We start from the raw sequence: 27703 nt of genomic DNA on the forward strand, positions 1-27703 counted from the left end.
CGCGCCGGAAAACGACGCCCGACTTCCCCGCGTGGAAAAGAACGACGCAAGTCTGTGTGTGCTGAGGAGAAATCGACGCACACACCCCTTTTTCCACGCATCTCTTCTCCTGTGGCCCTCCGAGGAGATTTCCCACCAGAAACCAGGTACTCTGTGCTTGAAAGACACTTTATTGCTTTTTAAAAGACTTAAAGACACTTAATATCACTTTTCAGTGATATCTTTACAAATTCGTATTGCAACTTTGATCGTTTTGACCTACAATTATCCAGATAAATATTCTATATTTTTCTAAACACTGTGTGGTGTATTTTTGTGGTGTTATACTATGGTGTTGTATGATTTATTGCACAAATGCTTTACACATTGCCTTCTAAGTTAAGCCTGACTGCTCGTGCCAAGCTACCGGAGGGTGAGCACAGGCTGATTTTGGATTGTGTGTGACTTACCCTGACTAGAGTGAGGGTTCTTGCTTGGACAGAGGGCAACCTAACTGCCAACCAAAAACCCCATTTCTAACAGCACCCCACTAGATACTGAACGTCTGGACCCCATCACCATAGAGGACACCCAAAGCCTGATGAACTCCATCCACTCGGGAGCACCCTCGGATCCATGCCCTCATCACATCCTCAAGCTGTCCGTGATGCATCACAACCCATGACCTCACAAGAAGTGACATCAAATCTTAAGACCTCACACAGGTTTAGCAAGTCTACCATAATTACATTTGAACACATCACAATATTTACCAAATGAAAAGTTGTGTTAGGCCTGTACCAAAAAAGTGAAGCAACCCTGATACAAAATCTCGGCCTCAGTGTATACATTTATTTTTTTTAAACCCTGCCACAAAGAAATTGGTAAAAAGGAGAAACGTGGCAATAAATCTGTTCGGCTTAATTTGTTGCAAAGTTTGCATTTTAAAACATCTTATGGGGGTTATGGAACCTGCTGCAGAGATCTTTGTGTGTGCAGTAAATTTCAGGAAACAAGAATAATGGCAAAATAACTTTAAAGGGAAGCGCATTTGCTGAAGACACCTGTGTTTTATCTAGTCCCAGTTTTGAATCACAGTACCATAGAGGGTTAAAGTGTCTCCTGGAAAGCACATCATGTAACATTGAAATGACAGGTTTTTATTTTATGCAGCTAGGTAAGCGAGTTACTGCTTTTAACACAGAGATTCTTTTGTTACTTGCAGTTCATACATTGTAATCCTTCCAATATATCACAGCGAGCTAAGAAGCTATGAATGATATGTCTCCCACACCTTGCAACCCTCACTGTATTATGTAACATATTTTCTACATTGATTTACACATTTACAGGATTTATTTTCAATGTATGATGTGTACGTGTGATGTAAATTGCTCTGATACCCTGTACTAGTAGCGCTATAAAATAAATAAAACAAAATAGTGGCATTCAGGTTATGATTTGTGCAAATACTGGAACAGACCAACACATCCGACATTCTTGCAGTCCATGAAAATCTCTTATAAACAGGGATTAAACAACTCAAAAAGCATGCTTCTCCAGTATTTGCGAAGTGTTAACAACAAGCTGTGTCCCTTTGTTTCCCCTCCCTTGCACTGGCATCTAGGTGTGAGGCTCGGATAGCTCCCAGTCAGGATAGTGAACAAAAGGCCTGAAGGCCCCTTCAGCCTTTGTTAGGGACGCAGCTGGAGTCAAACATAAAAGCCCCCTCGCTGCCTGCCCGTTGCTGCTCGAAACGAGAGCAGACCAAGTGCAGCGGAATGTGTCCCGGTGTCTGAAAATTACAGCGGGACAATTTCAGCATATTTCAGTGGGGTCCACTTCTTGCAGGGAGGATGGTGTCCACCCTGTGAAAATAGTGTGTGGACGCTCTGTACCCGCGTGTACCCCCGACTTGTGCCCTGCCCTATGCCCATTCGCACTGGCCTTTCTTTAAAAGGCCTTGCGCTCTCATCGTGAGGGGTCTTTCAGTCAGTCAGCCACAGAATAGAGGGAGAGTGAACACTGGGCGATGGGGGGGGGGGGGGCATGAGGTCAGAAGAAGGGAAAGAATGAGAGATACAAAAAGCAGGAGAGACTAGTTTTGGCAGTGCCGAAAAGAAAGACGGAGTATAGAGTGAGGTAAAAAAAAAAAAGAACAGGAAGCGAAAAAAGGAAACTAGAAAATGAGGAAATATTATGCAATGTAAAGAAGAGAAACCAGTGAGAGGGTGAGGGATATGAGAGGACAAGAAAAAGGAACTAAGGGACGGAAGGGGGTTAAAGAAGAGAGACAATAGTAATAGGGAGAAGAAGAAATAATAGCAAAAGAACAGAAAAGAAAAGAAAAAGAGAGCGGTGAAAGTAATGGGGAAAGACGAGGAGAATGGAAAAGAAAATAGTGGCAAAGAGGGAGAAAGAAGAGACAGAAACAAGTAGAGGGAAATAAGAAAGACAAAAGAGCAAAAAGGGAAAGAAAAATGAAGGTATGAGATAGAAAGGGGCAATAAGAACCAATGCATAATGGCAGAAGAAATAGCTGATAAGAGGAGAAGAAGGTTAGCACTGAGAAAGAATATTCTAGAGGAGAGCCAATGACAGAAGCTGAGCTTGACTATTCTACTTGCGCCTTTTAGGTTGAGCTCAACACGCAGTGCATGCTATCTGGTCAGAAAAGACCTACTGCGGTCTTACCAAGAACTTAGAGGGCTTACCGCCTGCCCATTTCTAACCATTGGCTCACTTAATTGTCACTCTCATTTACTTGCTTCTTATTCAACAGCTTTCCTTATACCAGATTGTCCATCTTGTGTTAGTCCCTATCTTGGAGCATTACCTCTTTATCATCTATGTGTGTGGCTGGCTTCTATCAGTCCACTGCTCACTTTTAGGAAAGTACCTTTTTCTTTTAGCTTAAACTCTCCATGAGAGTGCATTTATTTTCCTGCGCTCTCCCTCGATACCCTCCCCCGTACTCTCTGCTGCTGTAGCTTTGGTGTTGCAGCTCTCATGTGCTTCCCCACCCACCCCTCCCCGTGCTCGCCTCTGCTTCTCCGCACCCTCTATGGCACTCTCCCTAATGTGCTGCCTTTACCCTCCCCCACACACTTCATACCCATTTATTTTGTTTAATATATTATTTTTTACTTTTGTTTTTTTGGGGGAGCCAGGGAGGACAAGGCAGCAAATAGCTGCAGGCCCCTGCACCTTAGAAAAGGGCCTTTTGCACTATTTCTTTTTCCTTATTTACCAATCCATCTCGTGTAACATTTTTTTTTTTTTAAAGTCATCCTCGTCCATTTTGCAGGTGCATGCGTAAAGGCGCATTGCACATGGCTACAAATTGACGCATGAGTTGTTTTTCTTCTTTTGGTCATGCTTCACTGCATCTTGCCGATGCTATGCAGCTTTGAACAAATGGATCAGAAAAAACAACAGGTCTCAATAGTGAGGCCCATTTACTTTGCCAAAGGTTGGTAGGATAATGTCCCTAAAAATGTCTAGTGAGTCTGGGGAACAGTTAATTAAATGTCAAGCTGGCTGACGCATGCCTGTTATCGGCAGGAGGGCTAAGTGAGCAAAAGGCTCCCCTGCTGTCAACATACTCCAAAGTGTTCTGGAGGTTGTGAGTTGGAATCTTGCAAGGCAGTCTCAGTCATAAAATTGGCAACAGTGGTATCTCTTACTTAGTGTTCAGAAACAGATGTACAGCATGAAGGACTATAAAAAATGCAACTTATTATGTTTCCTGGCTCAACCTCCCTTTCAGGAATGGGCCTTGCATGTGATTCACTTTGTTGGAGCGCTATTAGCCAGTTAAAAAAAGTGCTTGGCATAGCAGTTCTATCTTGCGAGATTAATACAATATATATCCACTTAACGGAGCGACAGAATATAGGTATTTATTTTTATTACATTTTTAATTATGTTATTAATTTTACTGATGCCCAGAGAAGCGACTCCTTGTACAGTCGAGTTCAGTGTTATCAAAGAGGAGGAAATGTCAAGTGATGTCACTTCCTGTGATGTGACTGTGATTTCTTGTCACATAAAAATTAGAGGGGCCTGTAACTTTACCCTTTCTGCCCAGAGCCTCAAAAACACTAGGACCGGCCACGGACTAGGATTTTAATCCAAGCTCTGGTCCTATCCTTAGTAAATTGCTTCTTCTCCCTCAGCCACTAACTGTAAACTTGTGAAAAAGAAAAATATTGACTAGATGCCACTGCTACAATAAAAACATTCTATGGAATGAAATCTTTAGCTTCTTGGAAGAAGGTCCTCCCTAAATTAAATATCTGAAATTAATGAAATTTCATGAAGTGTTAAGTTAGATAGAACTTTGCATCTAATGCCACTAAAAAGTAAATTTAAGTACCTCTATGCAACTTTATAAAAACATTTTAATTGGCAGTTTCACATAGAAAACACGAACTATGACTTTGTCTTCAGGCCAATGGAAGATAACACAAATTGCAAACCTAATAGATCTACAATGTTTTTATTTTTCTGTGTATGTATTGCAAACCTATGCAATAGAAATTAAAAATATGTCATATAAAGTTTAAAAATGCCAGACTGTAAAGTTGCATATATTTGCAAAAATAAAAACTAAAACAAAAAGCAACAAATGACTGATTGCAGAAATGATAAAAAAAACATAAAAACATAAATAAAAGCAAAGACTGACACCCAAGTTGACTGCTTTTAAGACTTACGTATGGAGGAGACCTAATGGTTGAAGTGGATTGACCATTGCCTCTTGCTCTCTACTGTAGTGAGCCAGTGCAAAAGGTGAATAACACTTGAATAGATAAAGAGGGCTGACCAAAAGTCCCAGTATGTACTTTTTTAATATGCATTTTTTGAAAAACATGAGGCCGGCGAAACAGCTAAAATATATTTCGACAAAATAAAAAATTAAAAAGATTCTTTCAGATAAGTACCGTGTGTCCAGCTTTCTCTAGCAAAAGCTTCATCTCCAGTACTGCACGTTTCATGGAGGGAGACGGCATTGTGAAGCCGTCTGTCTCATAATACCCCACACGCAGGGGGCGAGGACTGGTGTACACCTGAAAAAGAAAGAAAAAAGGTTTGGGGCATGAATTATGTCTGGGCTAAAAAGTGACACTGCAGAACATTGTTGTAGTTTGCCAAACCTCCCAGTCCTTGCTGAAGTCGTGGCTGACGACTAGGAAAAGTGGGAGGGCGGGTACAATAAAACAAAAAAAACAAAAAATGGCTCGTGGCCCATCATGCCGCTGCTCAAAGCAGCATTATGATTGGTGGAGCGCCCTGGTTTTGCTCTTTCCAACCTAGCAACACAGTGTCGGGTTGGAGAGAGAGCCCTTGTGCGCATGTGTGTTTGGCCGGCCCGAGAAGGCCGGCAAAACATACATGTGCACTAAGGGGAGTGCTCTGTGGACTCCCCTCACTGCTCGTCACCCCCATGCCCCATCCCTTTATAAAGAAAACGATAATAAACAGTTTATTTTTAAAGGTTTGCAGGTCCTGCTGCTGGTGGTGGTGGAGGGGGGGGAGGAGGGGCGCTCCTCCTCTATAGCGGAGGAACCGCCCCTGGCTTGCTGTTATGAGTTTGATATAGCAGTGCAGTTCAAAGAAAAGGAAACATGCTGATAGCTGTAGAGTCCTGTAACCCAAGCAAAATACAAAAATACTTACCAGGTAATGAGGTTTGACCCATTGACTGGCTTTGTCCACAGACCTGTGACCACAATCTAGAGTGTTCTAACAGAAGAGTACTCTCTGCAGTTGTATAGGGGGCCTTATGCGATCAGCCTTAGTGGACAGGATACTCCAAAACAAACATGGCAGAGTACTCTGTCCACCAAACTGACAAGTTGCCCTATGTAGAGAGGTGGTCTGAAAATTCATTTTTCAATTTCATCAAAAAGAAGTACATCTTCAAGTCTCTGTTAGTCCATTCCTCCACTTATTTCTTTTTGACATAAAAATCACAACAGTTTTAGGTTTTCTCTTTCCTTAGAAATCTCTTTATTTTAATTAAATCCAAAAGCACAGCTGACGCATGCTTGAGGGAGACACCCCGTTACTCTGATATTTTTACTATTACACCTTAGTCCTCAGGGCTTATACATTTAAAATAACACCATCTCATAAACCTTCAGATTAATAATTCCATGGTGTACGAATCGTCTTCATTCTTTTCATGGTTTTAATGTTTTGGGTTGATGACATGGACATCCCATCGCGAGGTCATGCTAGTGAAGGTCTTATCCGTCAGTGAGAAGATGGCTTGGGTGTTGTCAGCACAGACAACAGTGATGTTTGGGGAACCAGGATGTTTTGGGATAAGGAGCAGAGGCACAGTGTATTCAAGTACAGAATTTATTCTGTTTCCATTTTCAAGGCTACGTCAGAGCAGTACACTAATCAACTGCTCAACTATGCAACAACATAATCTGAATTGAGGCAGGATTGCCTGAGGCAAGAGCTCCCAGTTCGCAGCTCGCATATCTACCTTTTCCCATTACCAGTGGGGGACCAGCAGACTAAAATTTAGTAGGGAGGACTTTTGCAAGCTGCTGGGCATCCGTGGCTTTGGTTTTCTGCCTAGGCCGTGCAACCAGACTCCTCCTCCAGACCCGGGCAGCCAGCTTCAGGGCCGTGAGGCCTGTGGAGCATGGCTGCCCGGACTGTGGTCAGATTTCTTTCTCGCGCTGCAGAAATAGGGGACGTTGGAGACTCCTCTCTCCTGGTCATAACATGGGGGGCGGATTTAGCTTCAATGGGACCCTGCCAAGTGCGCAGAGGCCCTCCACTTGGACGTGGTGACTATCTCGACTTTCGCCACCCAGCTGCCAGCGCTACGGCCAGGCCTCTTACTGCGGGCCCCTTGCTGCTGTCGGAGACTGAGGAAGACAATTCTACTGTTGTGGCCTGGCAGCACAGTTAAGGATCCAGGGGTGAGCGACTCCACCTGCATTCTGCCTGATCTCTCCAGTGTGGTCCTCCGTGCTCCTGGGGGATCCCAAGGTGTTGCCACTTAGACTGTGATAACTCCTTCCTCTGCAGTTAATCTATTGCACCCCACCCGTGGACTGATTGGCACCCTTCACCCAACTATCGGGGCCTGCTGACAACCCCCAATCCCCTCCCCAGATGGAATGTGACCTGCTGGGTGTGCAATGGTGACATCCACTATCCCTGGTCTTTGCCCTTGAGTTGGGTGTTGTTCTGGGCCCCTTAATGGGGAGGATCGCAGAGGCCCACAACTGAGCCGCAGTGTTTATGCTCTTTCTACAAGGTCATCCCCATTTACACACATTCAAAAAACTTAGACAGGTGTGTACATATGATCCAAGACAACTGTGCATGCAGAAGAGGAGTGACAACTGCAACTTGACTGAGGTGAAACTTTACTGTAAATGACGATGGAGGCTTCTGGGGGCTGTGGTCAGCAAAAGAGTGAAAAGCTGCCAAAATAACTATGAACTAGATCGCCTTACTGGAGCCCGGAAAAGGTCAATCTATGGTAAATGGTCTCTTCTGGGTGCTAATTTATAGAATATGTTTGTTTCCACCTATTACACACATGCAATAGGATAATTTATCTTAAGTAACTTAATAACTGTTGCTTTTCTTATGTTATACTACTCACTGCCTATGTACCACAACTGTTGCTATATCCAAACTCTGATCAAAATTGCTAAAAAAAATACATACAAATAAAATGCATTAAAATGTGCTTAACTTTCTACTGCTTGATGGGAAATGCAATACAATGCTTGTTTAAGCACTAGATTTGATGAAGGGAATTCCTCCAAACCAAATGAATATAGGATAGCTATATCTTTACCTCCTCATTGAAAGGAATGGGTGGCACAGTTGGGTCCAGGCGAAACATGTCATCACACAGGAGGGCTCTCATGCATAGGACCACGCTGTCCACATCCCTCGCCAGTGGTCCCACCATTGCAATAACTAAAACAAATCAAATAAAACAATCTCTTGCATACATATAAAATCACCACCTGAGAACTGTGACATATTAGAAAATGAACTGCTATAAATGCAATGACTTAGCATAAGCTCTGCATTTGGTGATTGGAGGACAACTGTTGCAGCTCAATCGATGAAGCTGAAAAGTGTCTGAAGGCAACACATACTTATCCAGACTGAAACCAGTAGGCACAACATCTTCATATCCACAGTCCAAACCAAAGATCCCATACAGAAAAAAACACAATTCAGTCAACGTTTAGTGGGTGTACATGAGTAGCCTGACATTAAGATTTAGAAATGTGAGCACATTTTGATTTGAAAATGTATGCAAGGCTTTGAATTTTAAGATAATTTCTGAATACCACACATCGTTTAATGGGCTTTTAATCTACCGACCACCTGGACCAAGGTCCACTTTTATTCAAATGCTAAGTGATTTGTTGGAGGTCAAGGGTGATAATTTCACTGTCTTAGGTGATTTTATTTTTTATTTCGACAACGCATTAGATAGAGATGCAGATACTCTTCTTGACTTAATGAACAGCCTTGGTCTAAATCAGTAGGTCTTTGGGCCATCTCACATGGCGGGACACACGCTAGACTTCATTTTTTCTGACAACTCCATGTTACTCCTCCCGGAAATCCTACCTCTTACTTAGTCAGACCACACGCTGTCATGTTTAATATCCAGTGGCTGAACAGAATAATCTTGCCTCTAGCCCACTCAGAGTTCTCAGCACCGTTCCTGGCTCAAAATTGATTCTGCACTGCTGAATGAGGCTCTCACCTCATCCTTACTAATGGTATCCAATCATCTTGATGAAGCTATCCAGGCTTATAACGGCTGGCTAACCTCAGCCATCAACCTTTTAGCTCCTCTTAAGGCGCTATGTAACCATAGGCAATCTCCTTCCGAGCCTTGGTTTTCTGAGAAGTTCAGGCTTCTAAAGAAAGCCTGTCGATGCTGTGAGCATCGTAGGAAATTCCAGTATGATTCTAATGAAAAATGTATATAGAAGTAAAAGCTTTCTGAATACAAGACATCAATTTTAGCTGAGAAATCTGCTTACTTTGCTCAAAAAAGTAGGACAGCTAAAAACTCCCTTAAGGAACTTTTTGTTCACTAGCCAATTTTGCAGATCAGGGAAAAAGTTCTCAATCTCTCTGTGATAATATTGCATCCACATTTCAATCTAAAGTTCTGAATATCTTTAACATTTTCACTAATCAGAGCGTGTTTCCTTCTCATCCAAGCAGAGACTCTTTGCCAGAAACAGTACCCATCAGGTTCTCTAATTTTTATCCTTTAAATAATGAGCAAGTTCAGGAGTTAATCTCATCTACCCAATCGGGCTCACCGCTTGAGCCTTGCCCTCCAAAAAGTTTTGCAAATGGTTTCCAATACAATTGCCAATTCCCTGACGCCCCCCCCATCTTTAATGAAAAATTCAGGCAAGGTTCTTTATCTATTCTACTTTTGTTGAAAAAGCCTCATTTTTACCATTCGGATGGTAACAACTATTGTCCTATTTCCCATCTACCCTTTACTTCTAAATTGTTGGGAAAACCAATAAACAATGAGTTAACGTCCTTTAGTGAATCAAACTGCTTATTAGCCATCACTTAGTTTGGCTTTAGAAACCAACATAGCACAGGGACCGTCCTTTTATCTTTTGCTGAAGAACTGAGAGGCATTCTGGATAGGGTTTTTATGGCAGCACTCATCATGCTTGATCTGTCAGCAGCATTTGTCCAATCCCTAGTCATTGGAGGACATACTCTAGACCTACTCAAGTATTTTCTTTCAGAGAGACAGCAATCTGTTGCCCTAGACAATTTCACCTCCATCTCTTTTTCTTTTGGGTTCCACAAAGTTCTTCGTTAATCCCCACTCTCTTCAATTTGTATGTTACCCCACTTGCCTCACTGATTAAATCATTTGGGTTTTCTGTTGTTAGCTAAGCAGATGACACGCAAATTGTCATCTCAATTTCAGGCAACGAATCCCTAGAACATCACAAATTGGCTGCGTCCAACCTTTTTAGTTGTATGTGTCACATCAGCCTTTGGACATCAATTAACTATCTAAAATTAAATTCAAGTAAGACTGAGGTTTTGTTGTTGGGGAATAACAAATTGTTCTGGTCTTCTGACTGGTGGCCCCCGGAATTAGGCTGCCTTCTGATCACTGTATACAAGGCCAGTAATCTTGGTGTCATTTCTGACAAGAGGTTTTCATTCAATAAAAAAAAAATATATATATATCAATTCTGTTACATCTTCCGGTTTCCTTGCCTTGAAAACTCTTAGAAAGGTTCCTCCTTTCATTCCTCTAGAGTAAGAAATTAGTTGTGACTGGACTTATTCTCTCTACATTGGATTATTGTAACGCCCTGTACCTAATCTTCAGAAGCGACTAATAAACTGCAAATTCTACAGAAAGCAGCGGCTAGAGTTCTCTTAGGAATCCCCAAACATCATTCCACTTCTAAAGCCTTGTCACAGCTGCATTGGCTTCCAGTACATAAGCACATCCACTTTAAAGCGCTATGTATTGCATTTAAAGCCCTTCATGTACAGGACCACAATTCTTAAAGGATAAATTTAGATGGCAAGTACCAGCTGGACCGCAAAGATCCTCACAGGTTCATAACCTGATAGTTCCTCCCTTTAAGAAAGTCAGCAGAGGTGACCAGAGCTTTGTCCATGCAACCTCAAAATTATGGAATTCCCTTCCTGCTGACTTGAAGAATTGATCATCCCTTTATGGCTTTAGGAAAAACTTCAAAACTTGGTTTTTTAATCTCTGATTAATAGTTTTTACTTCATTTCTCCTGCCTATTTGTAGTTCAGAGTCATGACACACTTGGGTATGTGTGCACTTTATAAAATGTATTTTCATTTTTATAGTATTGGTGGCATCGCACCTGCTGTATCTGACAGTGAGAGTAGACGTCGCATTCACAAGAAATTAATACCAAAGTTCCTGTTAAGGGGGGACATCAAGAAATGGCTGGCAACTTATGAGGAGATTTTAAAAGCACACAGGGTCCCAGAGGAAGTCGTGTTGGAGGGGTAACTTATGGCAGAAGGTGGGGAGAGATACCCTCCTGACACTGGCAGGGCATGGTGAGCTACCGAGTCAAGAAAGCCATACCGATTAGTAAGTTTTGGGGCGGACCCAAACCGTCCCTCCCGAACAGGTAGGATCTCGCAATCTACGCTGGAAATTGAGGAGATATTTTGGGGTGCTCCTCTGGCGGATGGGCCAGCTATCAGCCCACCACAGCTCTAGGAGATGTGAATCAGTGTAGACAGTCCCCGTGGAGCTGGGTGGTAAATGGGTCTGAAGCACCTTTTCACAGACCGAGGAGAGTCGGGGAAGGGCCAAAGCCCAGGAGGTCCCATGTTCCTTCTCAAAGAAAGTGGGAAGTCGGAACGGGCCAGCGCCCAGGAAGTCTCATGTTCTCCCTCAAGGTGAGGGGGTTGGAGGCAGGCAAAAGCCCAGAAGGTCTTGTGTTCCTTCTCAGAGTGAGGGGGGGTGGGGAGGAGTTGGGGCGGGCAAAAGCCCAAATGATCTTGGCCTGGTGGATCCCCAAAGGGACCGCCAAGTGCTGGAAGGAACCCCACTCCGGGGGGACCCCTAGTAGCAGGGGGACATGAGGGAAAGGCCGGAACCGGTGAACTATCAGTTCTGGATCAAGGTGGCACCCCGTCCAAGAAGGGGAGCAGGGTTAAAAAGAACTCACCACTGGCCAGCCCCAGGAAACAGACCCTGGGCTGGAGACCAGGCACAGGAAGCCATCCCTGCCTGGTCAGGAGGGAAGCAAGAGAAAGGTGCAAAACATCTGGGGCCATGGGCTCCACCCTTTTGGGGACCACCAAGGGCCGAAGTCCTTGGGTGGCTAATTGCCGGGTTATGGACCCTGGAGGCTATTGGAGCCCTTGTCCAAGTGCTGTTCCAGTGACCTAACGTGGCCCTAGGGCAGGGCCAGGAGTGCCACCCCTACGATTGGAAGGGCCACACTCTAGGGTGTGCCCAGAGAGCAGCGAAGGAGATCCTACTGGGATCCAGGGGCTTAGAGCTGGAGGGGGTACCACCGCAGTGGTGGGCCATCGTCCAGGCTTTATCGCCCTCAGCCGGGTTGTTTATCAAGGGAACGATTAAAACCACCCTGGCTTCAGTCTGGGAGGGGGTCACGTTGGACACGGCCCTTCTTAGGAGATTTCCTTGAAACTTTTTGCTTTTTCCTCCCAGTTATTTGCTGCCTATTTTTGTGTGGCCTTAGGACTCTGATCACTTTCCCACTGCACTGCAGTGGGAAAGTGTGTTAGCCCTTCCTGTCCATGCCAGGAAACCGCGCTTTCATGGTTGGTTGAGGTGCCATACCTGGGACTGCCCTGTAAGAAGTTACACCACATACCCGGAGCAGGTACGGCACTGGTCACTGGAAGGATGCTGCACTGAGTGTGCCACCCACAGAGTAGCCTGACCAACAAGTATTAGGCCTGGCAGTTCCAGCTTGTGGAGGAGCAGGTGTGCCTGCGCTTATGGTGGCATCTCCTCCACCTTGGTCAAACCTGAATAGGCCATCCGCTACCCCTAGAACACCCCCAGAAGGCAGAGCAGGTGGACGGCAGGGAAGGTATATACAAGGGTGCCTCATGACCTGGTAGGGGAGAACCTACACATGGGTTTCCCTATCTAGTAGGTCGGCTTTTCCCAGAGGTTTTGCTGATCCTCTTGGAGTGGCCTTAGGGCCCTGGAAGCTTTCCCACTGTAAGTACTGTGTGAAAGTGCGCATGCCATTCCCACATATGTTAGGAAGTGGTGCCTACCAATATGTGCACACTTGCACACTGATGTTCTCATATATATATATACTGAGCCTGGCCCAGCTTGCCTGGATGTGCACACTTGCACATTGGTGTTTTCTTGTATATACTGAGCCTGGCAGAGCTTACCAGTATGTGCACACATGCACAACAGTGGTTTCATACACACTAATCCTGGCACAGCTTTCCAGTATATGCACATTTGCACAACAGTGTTTTCATATATATACTGAGCCTGGCACAGCTTGCCCATATGTGCTCCTTGGCACACTGGTGTTTTCATACACATTCTGAGCCTGCCACAGCTTGCCAGTATGTGCACACTTGCAGAGTGATGTGTTCCTATACATACTGAGCCTGTCACAGCAGGCCTGTATGGGCGCACTTGCACCTTTGTGGTGTTCATAAATCTTATGACCAGCCTGCCAGGACACATGTGCCCATGAAGTGGAGAACTCCCATGTGTGTTTTCATTACAATTAAAAGCTGATTTGCCCATAGTTTAATATGGGGGAAAGTTTACAATAAATCCTAGCTACAATAAAGGATTGCAGTGGAGCAGCCTCAATGTTTACTCGGAAATGCCCTGGAAATGTCACTTCTAGAAAGTGGGCATTTCTATGTTCTACAACCCATTACACGTGCCCTTTCTAAGTCCACTTAATTTATCTGGATGCCTTGTGAAAACATATCTGTGCATTCCCCAGCAACAGCTATAAAACTTGTAACGACAGGCCTCTGCCATTTGAGGGCCTGGCTGGATATACTGGAGGGAGAGGTTTTGACACCTCGGCTCTCAGAACCAGTTCATGGCCCCACTAAAGATTAAAATCTGCATTTCATGGCCCCATGGCAGAAAGGACTGAAATTTAGGGGAGATATCTGTGATTCAAAGGGGAACCCTTTGAACCACTCCCAACTTCAAAGGCACACTTCAGTATAACTAGGGGTACAATACTTTAGCAATTTGAAGATACTCTTGCAGGAATGCGGGATGGAGACCCTGAACTGCATGGTGCACACTGTCAGAGGAATCTGTACAGGAGTATTTACTGTGCTGGGAAGACACTGCACCTTTTCTGCCTTGTGGCTGGCCTTAGTAACCTGATCACTGCAAGCCAACAAGCCCTTGGAGAGCATGCTTTGAAGTGTGGTCTCCAAGGGTTTGTTAGCTTGCCTCCTGTTCTTCGTGGAGGTCCCAGGGACATCAAAGACCTCCTGCGAGGGATTTACACCTTCTACCTGTGTCATTTGGAGAGCGATGCCCGCCTACGTCATCTGCAAGATTCCACCTGGCAGCAGAAGCGTGAGCGTACAACTAAGTATTGCACCTGGAAACCGGATATGCCTAGTGCAAAGCCTTCAAAGTACTACCTCAATTCAAGGAGTGTGGCCATTTATCGTGGGGACACAACACGCATAAGGGTCTGGTAGGTAGGGTGCGGAATCACTTGTTATAGTACTCCACGTGGCATGCTTTTGTCCAGGGTGCTGCATTTGTCTTGTCTCACAACCGACTGCATGCTCATTGTCTGCGGTGCCCGTATCAATGCTTGCAACCCTCGGAGGTGGGGGCCTTCACAGAGCATTGCTGCATTCTACCTCATGCAGCACTGCTGAACTTGTGCCCCGGTGTGTGTGTGATAGGATTGGTTTGGTGCAGCTCAAGTCATTGAGCACCAGACGTTGTGTTTTATTCAAGGGTGGCGCTGCATTGGTAACTTTTTGTGTGTAAGTGGAATTGTCTTGTGAGACTCAAGCCACTGTACACCAGACGTTGTGCCTCAACCCAAGGAGGCACTGCATTAGTCACTTTGCATGTATGATCGGAATCATTTGGTGCGAACTCAGCTCATGAAGCACATCATCGGGTGCACACTTTCAGCAAGGGGCAGGTTTGGTAACTTCATGTGCAACCAGGACATTTTGGGCAGCCCAAGCGACTGAACCCCAGACATGGTGCCTCCATTCCTGTGAGGCACAGAATTGTTAACTATTTGTTAATTGGAGTGTCTGGCTTGACTTGGCACCACTGTGAACAGCGTGTGCCCCAAGGCAACCCTCCCCAATTCCTTGCAGATAGGGGCCCGTGCCGGAAGCTGATCTTGAGACCCCTGGTTGAACTTCCCAAGTTGTGGCCAAACCTCCATTTGTTGACTGTTGCCTGATCAGCCATTCTCTTTTTCTTCTCCCACCTTTGCCCCAGGATCCTGAATAAGTGTAACCACCGGCCGGGAGAGGCCTAGTATCTGTGGAAAGGTTACTACATCTCTAGCTCTTGGGGGCGGGAATCAGTTGGAGGAAGGTTTGGGTCCAAGAGGGGTCTGCAAACTCATTGACAACTCACCTGCTGAATGTCAGATCACCAAATCAGGGTGCTGGAAGAAAGTGAATGCATGTGTACTAGCCTGCCTGATATCCGTGGCACTGCATAGCGATGCAAAGAGAGTGTGTGGGAGTGACTGCCTGGGATGAATAGCATTAAAGATGTAGCAGGCTTGAGGCCTCTCTTGTATTGGATTCGCCTTTGGAGGACAGAGGAATTGGAACCTTTTCGCAAGGCAATCAAAGATCTTATAAGGAATCAACGTAGCTGGGAAAAGGTCACTTGGCTGAGGGAGATGAAATCAGTCTGGGATGACTTGGGTTTCCCCCAATTTTGGGAGAGGCCAGAGTCAATCCCAACTAATGCTATTTCACTGGTCAAACAGATATTGGGAGAAGGCCAACGAGCAGATCCTTCATAGTAACGGGGTGGTATGTGTAACATCAGAATTTTTGCTCATCAAACAGGAGCCATGGGCAGAGCAATTCCTTGATCTCCCAATACTTGCACGTGTTCGTGCTCTATTACTTCAGTTTAGATACGGTATTTTACCAGTTAACATTTTTAATGCCCGATGGTCGCAGAACAGTTCTGAGGCCAATAAATGCATAAATTGTCATTTATGCATGGAGTCAACAGAACATATGCCTTTCTTCCGTCCCCTATATAAGAGGACCAGGGAAAAATGGATTATCCCATTGTGCAAGGCTCTGTTTTTATACAACAGTGCTAATGCTCAGAGAATTTGCAAATATGACCCGTCCACACTGGTAGTAAGTGCAGTTGCTAAATACCTGTCAGCAGTTTGGTCCATTCGCCATAGGGCTATTATAGTACCAGATTACACTGTTTCGCCTGTATTATGGGTAAAGAACTAGTTGACCATGTGTTTTGGAAAGGGCTTCCGAACAGATTTCTTTTAGATAACACGCGGGTAATTATCCTGTGCTTCTGCTATTTTATCACCATTGTTACCTGCAAAGTGTTATTTCTATGCAGCCGTTTGGTATTCGTGACATTTGAACATGAATCCTATATCTGTTTTAAGTTACGACATAAGCTTTCTGCCACTCTGTGAATGTTTCTCTAATGATTTGATTGTGCTTAAATTGAGGGTTTGAGGGTTTCCTTTTTTTGGGGGGTAAATCTTGTCCCCCAGTTTCTTTGCTCCTATGATTGTACAGGCAGCAGGCTCTTTTTGCCAAAGTACGTTATTTAAATTATTATGAAATTGTATTACTTTATAATATCAATCCAGTATTTTAGATTTTGGGTCGGACTACTTGTTTTTACCTTGATGATGGTATTATCCAGGAAAATTTGAATCTGTAATCACTTTTTACTGTTTTGTCGGCTTTTAAATACTTGTATTATTTTAACATTGTGATGCAGATGTTTTAGAAACCTTGGCACCTAAATGTTAAGTTATGCACCGGGGATAATGGTGGACTATAGTAGGCTACGGCCTATGATGGACTTTCTATTGCCAGTATTTATGGCTTTAGAGAATATATTTTTATTCTAACCTCTAATTTAAGCCAGCGTGGTGCTTTGCAAAGCACAATGATAACAAATGCACTTTCTTTTTCTACTATTTTATGTGTAACTTTTATGACCTATAGTCAAAATAAAGTATGATTTGACTGCCTGGGATTGACTACACCACACGGCCGGGTGCCATGCATGTTGTTTACTATTACAGTTGAAACTGAAGTTTACCTGTTCGGCCTAGGCCGCAGAGCTATTTTAAAAGTGCCAAGACACTCTGTATGTACACCTTGCCTCAATCTTTTGGAAACTGGATGCATCTTATACTTGTTTGATATTAAATTGGGGTGATTGCTAGGATGAGTCTCGTGCTGCCAATGTGGTTGCACAGCATGAGTGTGCTGGGAGGGAAGTATTATTTGTTCTCATGTGTACATACTTCTAATGTTGTATTATCACAGTTGGGATTAGCACTACTAGTTATACTTCTAAATGTGCTTGATTTCCAGATTTGCATGTTCATGTTGTGTTAATTAATGTGTGTGTTGAATACAAACTATATTTACATACACCTCAGGTGAAGTCTATTGCATGGTTGTGCTGTGCCAGTGCTTTACACATTGACCCTGTCATAAGCCGGACTGCTCTGTGCCAAGCTACCCAAGGGTGAGCGCAGGTTATACAGTGAGTGTAATTACCCACCCCTGACAGGAGTGGTAGGATCTGCCTTGCTAGGGCCTCATCTCAGCCAACTAGAATGTGTTGCCTCCAACACTGGCACAGTAAGCAGAAGAACCAGAAAGTTGTTATCCAATTGTCAAACAAAATGATCCTGGCAGGACGAATTGGAATATTGGACAACTGGTGCATGCAGTCAGGTTAGCATTTTCTGTTGCTGCCAGACACCAGAAGAGACTCCATCACCTGGGGTAAGAAGTAACATGAAAATGGAGGAGCAGTGTGGGGGAGTAAGAATGTGTCATTAAGGCCAACGGGATGTCTAGGTAGACTTCTGAGGGCATTTGAGAAAAAGTGGGGAGAGGGTGCAAAGGGAAGCAGCAGTGAGCACTTGATAGCTTCCATACACCAAGCTCGCTGCAGAGGTCTAAGGCCATACACTGTGCACTGAACAGATGTGATGAAACATTCACATTAGGAAAATTGCACTGGGTGTTTGAGGCTAAACTTGCACTTGGCAAGACTGCTCTGGGCATTTGAGGATTTATCTGAAGAAGGGTGTCTAGACTGTTTTTAAGGCTATAGTTGTGCTTGGGAAGGCAGCACTGAACATTTGTAGCTAAATCCAAGCACTGGGGCTGAATTCGAAATTTGAGGTGACACCTGTACATTAAGAGGCTGCAATAGGCATATGTGGTTACGCCTGTTCAGAGACACTGTAGTGGGACCCTGAGTTCACACTTGCACATTTCATGAGGACATGTATTCACACCGACAGACATCACTAAACAATTAAGATTATACTTGTGTATGGGGTGGAGGGACTATCCATTAAAGGCTATATGTACACTTATGGGACTGTGATGAACATACATGGTTAAATATGAGCATGTTAGCCAATACATTTCCTGTTTGTGCAAGGGATAAGATGTTTGGGTTTGGAGTCTTGAAGCTTTGCTTGAGCGTTAGGTACTTTGAATGGGCATTTGAGAGATGTGCCTGGAAAGTTTATGCTGCACTTGATCCTTTACTATCTGGACCTCAGAAACCACACATGGGCTTTTGATACTGCATCCTGGCACACAATGTATGTGACTGTGAATTTGAAGCTGTAGTTAAGCATATGTGGGTGCACATTTGCATATATTGGCTTTGCTTAACATATGATGGCTGCACCTGGATAGGTGATGGTTATTTTCCAAACAGGTGTGATGGACACCACTGGCATATCATACAGTGTTTCAGTTAACTAAAATAAGCACTCTTTTACTATGCATTGTTATTGAATTAATCTTGTTTCCATTTTATTTTACTCCAGTGACGTCACTTCTTGTAATATCCTTTTGACTGCAAAGGTGAAAGTAAATATGGGGCCACCTCTGTGGCTTCTGGCACTTTGGTGAATCAATGTCAGTATAAAATATATAAATTAAAAAAAAAAAAGAGTATGAATAGCTTGCATTGCCAGATGGATGCAAATGGAAGTTTGCAGATCTAACAGTTTCTGTAATATGTATGAAGGGAAAAGGGAGGAAACCACACAGACTGTGCATGCTCTGATAATATTTGAGCTTAATGCATCAACTAATATGTTGGGCACCCATGTTTGTTAAATTTGGTGAAGTGTGAAGTGTTTTCAGGTAAGAAATATAAATTCAGACTTTTGGGATAAGCATGAGGTTAGCGGGGGCATGGCCAAGCAAGTTGGCCAACCAGACGCTCTAAGTGTGAACTCCGCTAACTGCCCTACCTAATCCTTCGACATCCTGTGCTCCCCCTGGCTGATTGGTGGTGAAATGGAATGCCCTGAACTAGAACAAACCTCCTGAGTCCACTGGTGCACCTTGAGTGCGCCACCTTGGAGTAAAACTCAGAGTATTGGGTTGCGCCCTAATACAGCGACTGGGCCACATTAACACAGCAGCAACAAAGATGTGCTGCTGAGGTCACTGCCTCTTCAAGCAGCATAAGGGGCCCTGTTAGGGGTGATGGGCCCTGCTCTGGGAGACCGTATCGCAGCTTGGAGCAGGCCATGGGACTGGCGGGGTGGTCTACCTCTCCTGCTCCCTGTTTGTGTACAGTGCTGGATGTGCCATGCAAAAGCGGAACCTGCAGCACTCGCCCCTGGAAAGCCTCTGACACAGGACTGCAAGGCTTGATCCAGACAGGCTGCCTGTGGTGCCAGGGGCCATCATGTGGTCTGGCTGCACCACAGAGCAGCGGAGGTGAGCGGTCATCCCGGCCTGGGCTTGCCTGCGATGGGGTGACGATGCATTGGGGTGCAATGATGGGAGCGATGCAGCACACAGATCCCCAGACGGTTACGTGGAAAGCCCCTTAGGTGACAGGGGTCTGGAATGAGGTCTATGCTGTGCCCTAACGGCTAGCACCAAACTACCCTCCCCACCCGCCTTGGTGAGCAGGTTGCTGTGAAGGAGGGATATGTCGTGATGAGCCCCGCACTAGTGGGAAGACGACTGTCACGCGTGTAGGCAATGTTGCAGAGGTCACACACCACTAGGGTGACCAGCTTTTGAAAAGAAAAAAAACCGGGACAGGTCAGACATTTAAGTAGGAATAAAGCCATAAGTCTCACTTTTATATCTGACCTGTCCTGTAAATGTGTGTGTACATCTGTGTACACACACACACACACACACACACACACACACACACACACACACACACACACACACACACACACACACACACAGAGGAGCAGGCGGCAGCAGACGGGCAGAAACCAATAAATTACTTCTCAATTATTTAAGACTCTAGAGCTGCATGAGAAAGGAGAGCACATCTTTCACTTTTTCCTTGCATGTTGACCTGACCTTTGTCCTAAAAACCGGGACATTTATTGAAAATTAACAAAAGATTCGGGACACCGGGACAGTCCTCTGAAAACCGAGACTGCCTGGGAAAATCCAGGACGTCTGGCCACCCTACACATGACTCCAGTCCTAAGTAGTGCGGAAAGATAGAAGGAGGGGCGCTGTGGGCCCTGGTAGCGGATGAAGAGGACCCATGCAAAGAGTGCCACAGACTGACGAGACAGCACTGGGAGTGCGGAGAACCCAGGGCATTGCTAGGCCCGGGAGATTGCAAGTATGACTGTGCCCCAGCCCACATGCCACGAAAGCAAGAAAGGACAGTTGTGGATAATAGATTCCCTCCTTCCCTTGTCCTGGCGGGGGGTAAATCGGCCTATTTACAGCCTGATATCCTGGGTGGAGCTGAAGTGGCACTAGAAGAGCAAAGGCCGCCCCCGCAGGGGGCTTGAAGGGCCGGTGCCATAATGGCCGCCTTAGACCCAAAAGAACCGGTTATGCCGCTTTGACCCCCCCTCCCCCCCCACCCATCCCCTCACCCCCCCTCCCCCCCCCGCCCTCTCCACCCCTCCCCTCACCCCCCCCGCCCTCTCCACCCCTCCCCTCACCCCCCCTCCCCCCAAGACCAGCGGGTCAGGGGAGAGGGCACAAAAAGGCAGGCCAATGAGTGTTTTGAATCCTTCAAAACCTCCAACGGTTCGCCAGCAAGGAAAGGCCCCCCTCCACCCCGAAGGTGGCAGGGGCAAGAGGGGAGACACTTAAAAGGCACAAAGTCAGCCAGGTGGGCAAGCAGATGACGCGCTACCACGACGGAGGAAACAACACCACCCGATGACCTCAACGACAGGAGCAGCCGTGACCTCGTCAGTCCCGAACACAAAGCATCCCACTGTTGCGTAGTGGCACTTACCGACCATCGGCACAGGGGACAGCCCGCCCGGGCGACGTGACCCTTTTCCAGCACAGCAGCCTCCTTGTGGGCAATTCTCACCCACCTATTGCCTCCTCGCCTTGGAACAGGGGACCGCCCGTCAGGGCGACGCGACCCTGCTGCTGGGCAGCGGCATCGATGCGCAGGATTACAGACCTGCTCACTGCATCGCCGTAGAGGGGATCGCCCAGTCAACACTTGCGAACCAAAGAAACACAACCCGAGGGGCATTCTCTACCCCCAAGCTCCTTTCCAGCCGACGGGTCTGCAAGCAGCCGTTTGCGGAGCAACAGCGGGATACGGCTGCTTTGGATCAGCCACGTTGTAGTCGTAATGCGGACCCTGCCCACCAACGTCCGGAAGCTCCCTGTGGCCGATTTCAGCTCTCGCCTGCACGGAGGACCACCCGACACGGGTGACGCGACCCAACAGGCGGCAAGAAAACAAAGAACTCACTGTGCGGGCCGGAACCAGTCCAAGCGGCACGCTTACAATTTCGAGCGCGCCTACAGGCCACTGTTGACAAAGACAACGGACGCAGACGCGCAAAGGGCCTGCATTTTTGAAGGGGGACGCGACCCCACAGGCATCAGTTTAAAGACTTCCGCCCATACGGGAGACCGCCTGACACGGGCGACACGCCCCCATGGGCACGTTTCCATTTCAAGGAGCACACGCCCTGCCTACTTACATGCGACTTCGCGAACTGTGCCTCTAGGGTTTTGAGCAGATTTGTATCTCTGCCTCTTACTGCGTACTCTACGCGGCAGCGGAGGCGGGCAAAGAAAAAGGCTCGCCAGGGACGGCCACCACCGGACACAGCCCAGGGAAGTCGAATAACAAAGAGCCGAACTTACTGGGCAGCTCGGGGTCAAAAGCCCCAACTCCGCAAACTTTTGGATGTGGGGCCGCCTGCTCAGGGCAACGCGACCACACCCAATAACATTAAAAAAAAAAAAAGAAGAAGAAGAGTTACCACAACAGGCACCAAGCAAAGGGGCAATAGACACTCAGCCAGCCAGGGCAAAACTACAAAAGCAAGTACAAGCCCAAGGCTACAGAATGGAAGAAGATCAAGTAGTAGAACCACAGGACGACCTTGAAAGGATGATCGCACATATGAGGGCAGAAGCTTTAAAACGGGGGAAGGACTGGCTGCGTGCCAAGATGGAAGACAAGGGAGAAGAGAAGCAAAACAGACATTCCCAACCCAAGTGATCTCGCCCCGTTGACTGATGCAAGCGACAAGGGGTCACCACTGCCTCCTCGGAAAGCGAGCAAGCGCCAGAGAACGGATGGCGGACCTGCAAAAAAAGACACCCAAGAAAGCGAGGGGGACAGACCGACCCTCCGGGGCACCATCCACCAGAGAGCTACCTGACAGCAGCGCGCCGCACACACCAGCTGAGGGGGAGCATATCAGCGCAATAATAAAAAAATGCTTAGAATCATTTGCACCTTTGTTGTTAAGAGGGAGCGGCGCAGGGCTAAGCGTGGATAATGCAGAAAAAGGGGCAAGCCCTGGGCACGCGGAGAAAATCAACCTGCCAGTTGGGCAGGCAAGTGGTAAAGGTCAAACTTCCATAGGGGATCCCATGGCAGCATGGGACACAACAAGGGCAGCAAGTAAGTTATTAGAACTCCCCCTTAGCGACAGGGAACCCCCCAGAGTCGTACGTAAGCCCATCCTTGGGTCCCCCGACTATGGCAACAAAGTCAGCTGGGCTAGCTACAACCATCCTGCTGCCATTAAAAGAAATAATATGGAGAAAATAATTCATTGATATTTTTACCCTACTAGAAATCCAGGTGGAAGGGATTGATCTTACCATATGCGACAAAAAGGAGGAGGACAGGCGAGAGAGAAAGAGGGCCAGGAAAGAATGGAATTTTGAGAACTGGCCGAGCGCTTTCAGGATAATGGCTTGCGTAATAGTCGAGAAATTCCCACGCTGCGCTGTGGACCTATGGTTGTATGAATCCAAGATACATGAGGCACACCGCCAATTCCCAGGGGATGCTTGTTTAGAGTATGACAAGAGTTTCAGGCTGAAAATGAAGGTGCACCCTGAAATGGAATGGAATGAATAGGATGTATCCAGTTACATACATAAAATGATGGTGGCCAGGGAAGTTAACTCCTGGGTGGGGGGGGGGGGGGGAAACAGCTCATTCGGAACACACATCCCAAAGGGAAGCATGAGAGACACAAAACTTACCATAAGTACAAACATTGGCACAGCAGTAAAGGGCAAGGCGATAAAGGGGCGCAAGCAATCTGCTGGAAATCTGACACAGATGTGTGCACATGGGGGCAAAGATGCAAATTTAGACACAGCTGCTCAGCATGCTGGGGGGGTGGAACACCCATCGTCAGCATGCAAGAAAAGCAGACAAAAAAGAAAGAAACAATAGTGGCATACCAAAGGACATGGAACCTTGCCAGTTCTCCAATCAATACCAAAGTCTTGAGGAAGTTAGCCAATGAGTATTACAATAAGAAAGATGCAGAAACATTAGTTAGGGGTTTTGAAGAAGGTTTCAAAATCCCTGTGAAAGGAAAGATAGTGGGGGGCACCATAAAGAACTTGAAATCAGCAAAGGAACACCCACAGCTAATTTGCCAGAAAAATCAATAAAGAACTGAGGCTCGGGGGCATTGAAGGCCCCCTAGCCGCCCCCATCCCTAAGGATCTGATCATTTCCCCACTAGGCGTGGTGCCCAAGAAAGAGGCTGGCCAGTTCAGATTGATACATCACCTGTCGTTCCCAGAAGGGACATCGGTAAATGATAATATCCCAGAAGACAACTGCTCAGTAGGGTACGCCACAGTAGATGACGCCATTGACATAATCAAGGCAGCGGGCAGAGGCGCACTGTTGGCAAAAGCAGACAGAGTCAGCATTTAGGCTACTAGCAGTACACCCAGACAGTTTTTACTTACTGGGTTTTCAGCACAATGGTCAAGTGTACATCGACAAGGCCATGCCCATGGGCTGCTCCATCGCATGCGCGTATTTCGAACAGTTCAGCACCTTCCTAAAATGGGCCCTACATAACAAACACCCGGCGGGAGGGAAAATGCACTACTTGGACGATTTCTTATTCGCGGGTAAGGCAGGCACAGGTGAATGTGCCAACCTACTGAATTCCTTCCAGAACCTGGCAAAAGACTTGGGTGTCCCCTTAGCCGCAGACAAGACGGTGGGCCCAACAACGTCCCTAATTTTCCTGGGCATTGAGCTAGACTCAGCCACGGGAACCTCAAGGATACCCGAGGCAAAGGTGAGGGATTTAAGGGAAGAGATCAAAGGATTACAGAGCAAGTAGAAAGCTACACTTGGGGAGTTACAGAGCATGGTCGGTAAACTTAACTTTGCGACCAGGGTGATCCCAGCCTGGCGAGTTTTTGCCAGACGTTTAAGCAAGCTTACATCATGTTTGCGCGAAAGACACCACCGCATCAGACTAGGGGCAGCAGTAAAAAGAGACCTCACCATGTGGGACGCCTTCCTAACGGAGTTCAATGGCAGACTAATCTGGCGAGAGGGCTGGATATCAGCCATAGAGATTGCGCTGTATACTGACGCCGCGGGGGCTGCGAATTCGGGGCCCTATTAGGAAGTGAATGGTGCAATGGCAAATGGCCAGATAGGTGGTACAATTTGGGGATCACCAGAAACATCACATTTCTAGAACTATTCCCCATAGTGGTAGCTATGACAGTATGGAAGGGCCAATTGCAAAACATGAAGATAACATTTTCGTAGGACAACCTAGGCGGTGTCATGGCCATCAACAAGGGGTCCGCATCTTGCCCAGATACTTTAAGACTTTTGAGACGTCTAGTGAGCCTTCAGCTCAGAGGCAACCTAGACATCACGGCAAGACATGTCCAAGGAGTAAAAAACTCACAAGCAGACTCTCTCTCTCGTTCCCAGATGGACAGATTCAGGAAGCTAGCCCCGGAGGCAAGCCCAGTGATGACACCCTATCCAGAAAGCCTATGGGATCTGGCAGAGCCGACTTGTCAATACTAGTGCATAACGCACTCAAACCAGAGGCACACAGAAGGTACGCTAAATATGCCAGAACTCCCATGGAAATAGGCGGGGCTAGAATCCCTCAGCGACCCAGTCGCAACCAGAGCGGCGGTAGAAAACTTCATCAAGTGGGCTTATCAGCAGGGAAAGGCAAAGTCCTGGGCACAGACGCACCTCGCAGCAGTAGCACACTACTTCAAACTACAGACGGGCACAGACCCCACAGCATCACATTACATCAGAACCGCAATGAAGGGGTGTAAACGGCTTGAAGGTCCCAAGTTAGACAACAGGCACCCTATAGATTTCAACAAGCTGACCCGGGTATTAGACATTTTAGAAAGGGTGACAGTCAACCCCTATGAGCTCATTTTATTCAAAGCAGCCTTTGCCACGGCATTATTTGGTGCTTTTCACCTAAGCGAGTTGGTCGCATCAGCAAAGCTGTTAGGAGGCGACAACTGCCTCCAGGCAATCGATTGCAGCTTTGAACAGGACAAGGTACACCTCTTACTAAGGCGCTCAAAAACGGATCAGCAGGGCAAGGGCTCTCGGGTAGAAATCAAATGCATAAGTCAAGCAAAATACTGCCCGGTCTGCATTCTGAAGGACTACATAGCGGTGCGCCCCGGGTTGCCTGGCCCTCTGTTCAGACACAACAATGGGGAACACTTGAGCAAATACCAATTCAAGGCAGTCATGAGCAAAGCACTGAAGGAAGGAGGTTTGGCCCCAGCAGATTTTGGCTCCCACTCTTTTCGCATAGGGGCTGCTACAACAGCGGCAGTCTCAGGCCTAGATGAAGGCACCATCAAAGCCGTAGGCAGGTAGCGGTCCAACGCGTACAAAGGGTACATACGCACACATTTGATGTAAGGGATTTTGTTTGTGATTGCATTGACAGGGGCTCCACCCAGGGCTATATGGGTGATTGGGCACTCTTTCGTATCCAGACTTCAAGCATGGTGGAGGAAGAACGTCTGTACCAGAGAGAGAAAACGATGTACAAAGTCAGTCAAATGGTGGGGTTTCCCAGGCATGAAATGGGCGCACTTGAGCAGACAATACTTAGCTTATTGGAAGCGGCGCTAAGACCCCCCCGACATGATAATTATACACTTGGGCGGCAACGACCTAACCACGGTCGTACGAAAGGTCCTCCTGAGTGATATCAGGGAATCATTATTACTAATGACAAGGCGGTGCGGGAACACCACTAAAGTCTGGTCAGAAATTATCCCCAGAACCTTGTGGCGGGGGGAGCCACATCAAACAAAGCAACTGACAACTCCAGACGAAAACTGAACATCGCAGTCGCCAAGTACTGCAAGGTGAGCGGGCTGGAGAGTGTACGCCACGGCTTGATACACCCAAGATGACCAGAACTATATGCACCAGACGGAGTACATCTATCAGAAGAAGGGATGAGCATCTTTCTGGTCTAACCTGGTTGCAATAATGGAGTAAGAAAAAATTGTGGGGGGAGCTGCCAGGAGACGTAATCCTCTCAAGCAGCATGGCGGAAATTAAGGAAAGTTTTACCACAATGGACCGTAAGCACACCTAGTAAGGCGGTATGCATAGAAAGGCCACTCAACTGGGGATGCCTTACGGCAGGGTGAAGGGAGGCCAACCAAGGGGAGTAAGCGGAGCACGGCACTCACATCCCAGACCCGCCAGGTCGAATGGCAGGGCACAGGTACACGACAGGTAGCGAGTTGGGCCTAATCCAAGAACTCGATCCTACCCCCTTTGAGAAAAAGGGTAAAATGAACACTATGGAGTAAGCCCCCTCCAAGAAACAAAAATATGGGACTGCCTGCAAACCAAAGGGAGGAAAGAGACATGACAAACGGAGGCCAGGACATGAAGGTCGATCCGTCAATGCTATTCGCGCAAATATGATTATTGAACACAATTTTAAATGTTTGGATCTCAATGTATGACTAGGCGTGATGATAGCATTGTCTGATGCGCAAACTAGAAGTGCAGTAAATTGAATGCTCCCTGAATCAAAGAAAGAGAAATGTAATATTTCACAGGCATTTGTAAAATCAATAAATGCGGCCATTTTATTCCACTGTTAAAACAGTGCCACGTCGTTTTGTTTTGCAAGTATGCCACAATGAGTACACATTATTTACAAATGCAATGATTCTGGAGTGGGTGAAGTGTGGAAGTTAGTAACAGGGTGATGAGAGGAGAGCGAGCTCCATTCTACCGCCTTTTGTGCAGCCGTTGCTAGGACACAGGTACCCCTGAGAGGTGTCCCACTGCCTACACCACAGGAACTGCCTACAGTGGCTGAATTGGCATGATGGGTCACGATAGCAGCCTTACACAAAGGACTGCAAACCAAGATGGACAGGTACACAGAGCCTGGTGGGGCCCCACGTGGTCAGAGCGAGATGAGAATGCAACACATTCCCAGACACCAAATGATGCTTCTAGAGGAAAAACACTGACAGCTATTGTGCAACTAAAACACACTAATCACACCTGAAGTATCCATAGATGTGAATCTATTGTGGGTAAACCATCTGCAAGGTAAATGAGCGGTTACTTGAGATGGCTTGCACTGTGATGGGGATCACCACGGAACTG

At 46.5% G+C, this 27703-nt stretch overlaps 1 protein-coding gene across 1 annotated transcript in view; it reads right to left on the bottom strand.

Annotated features, from left to right (window-relative positions):
• LOC138293509 (vitamin D3 hydroxylase-associated protein-like) overlaps positions 1-27703 on the bottom strand; it is a 314222-nt gene that overhangs the window by 109300 nt on the left and 177219 nt on the right. Inside the window, exons 7-8 of the mRNA XM_069232751.1 lie at positions 7820-7944; positions 4926-5051 (exon numbers count right to left, since the gene is read on the bottom strand). Coding sequence (XP_069088852.1) covers positions 4926-5051; positions 7820-7944 — 251 coding nt within the window. The remainder of the gene's footprint in view (positions 1-4925; positions 5052-7819; positions 7945-27703) is intronic.

This window comes from Pleurodeles waltl, chromosome 4_2, assembly GCF_031143425.1.
Source record: "Pleurodeles waltl isolate 20211129_DDA chromosome 4_2, aPleWal1.hap1.20221129, whole genome shotgun sequence".
Lineage (NCBI taxonomy): Eukaryota > Metazoa > Chordata > Amphibia > Caudata > Salamandridae > Pleurodeles > Pleurodeles waltl.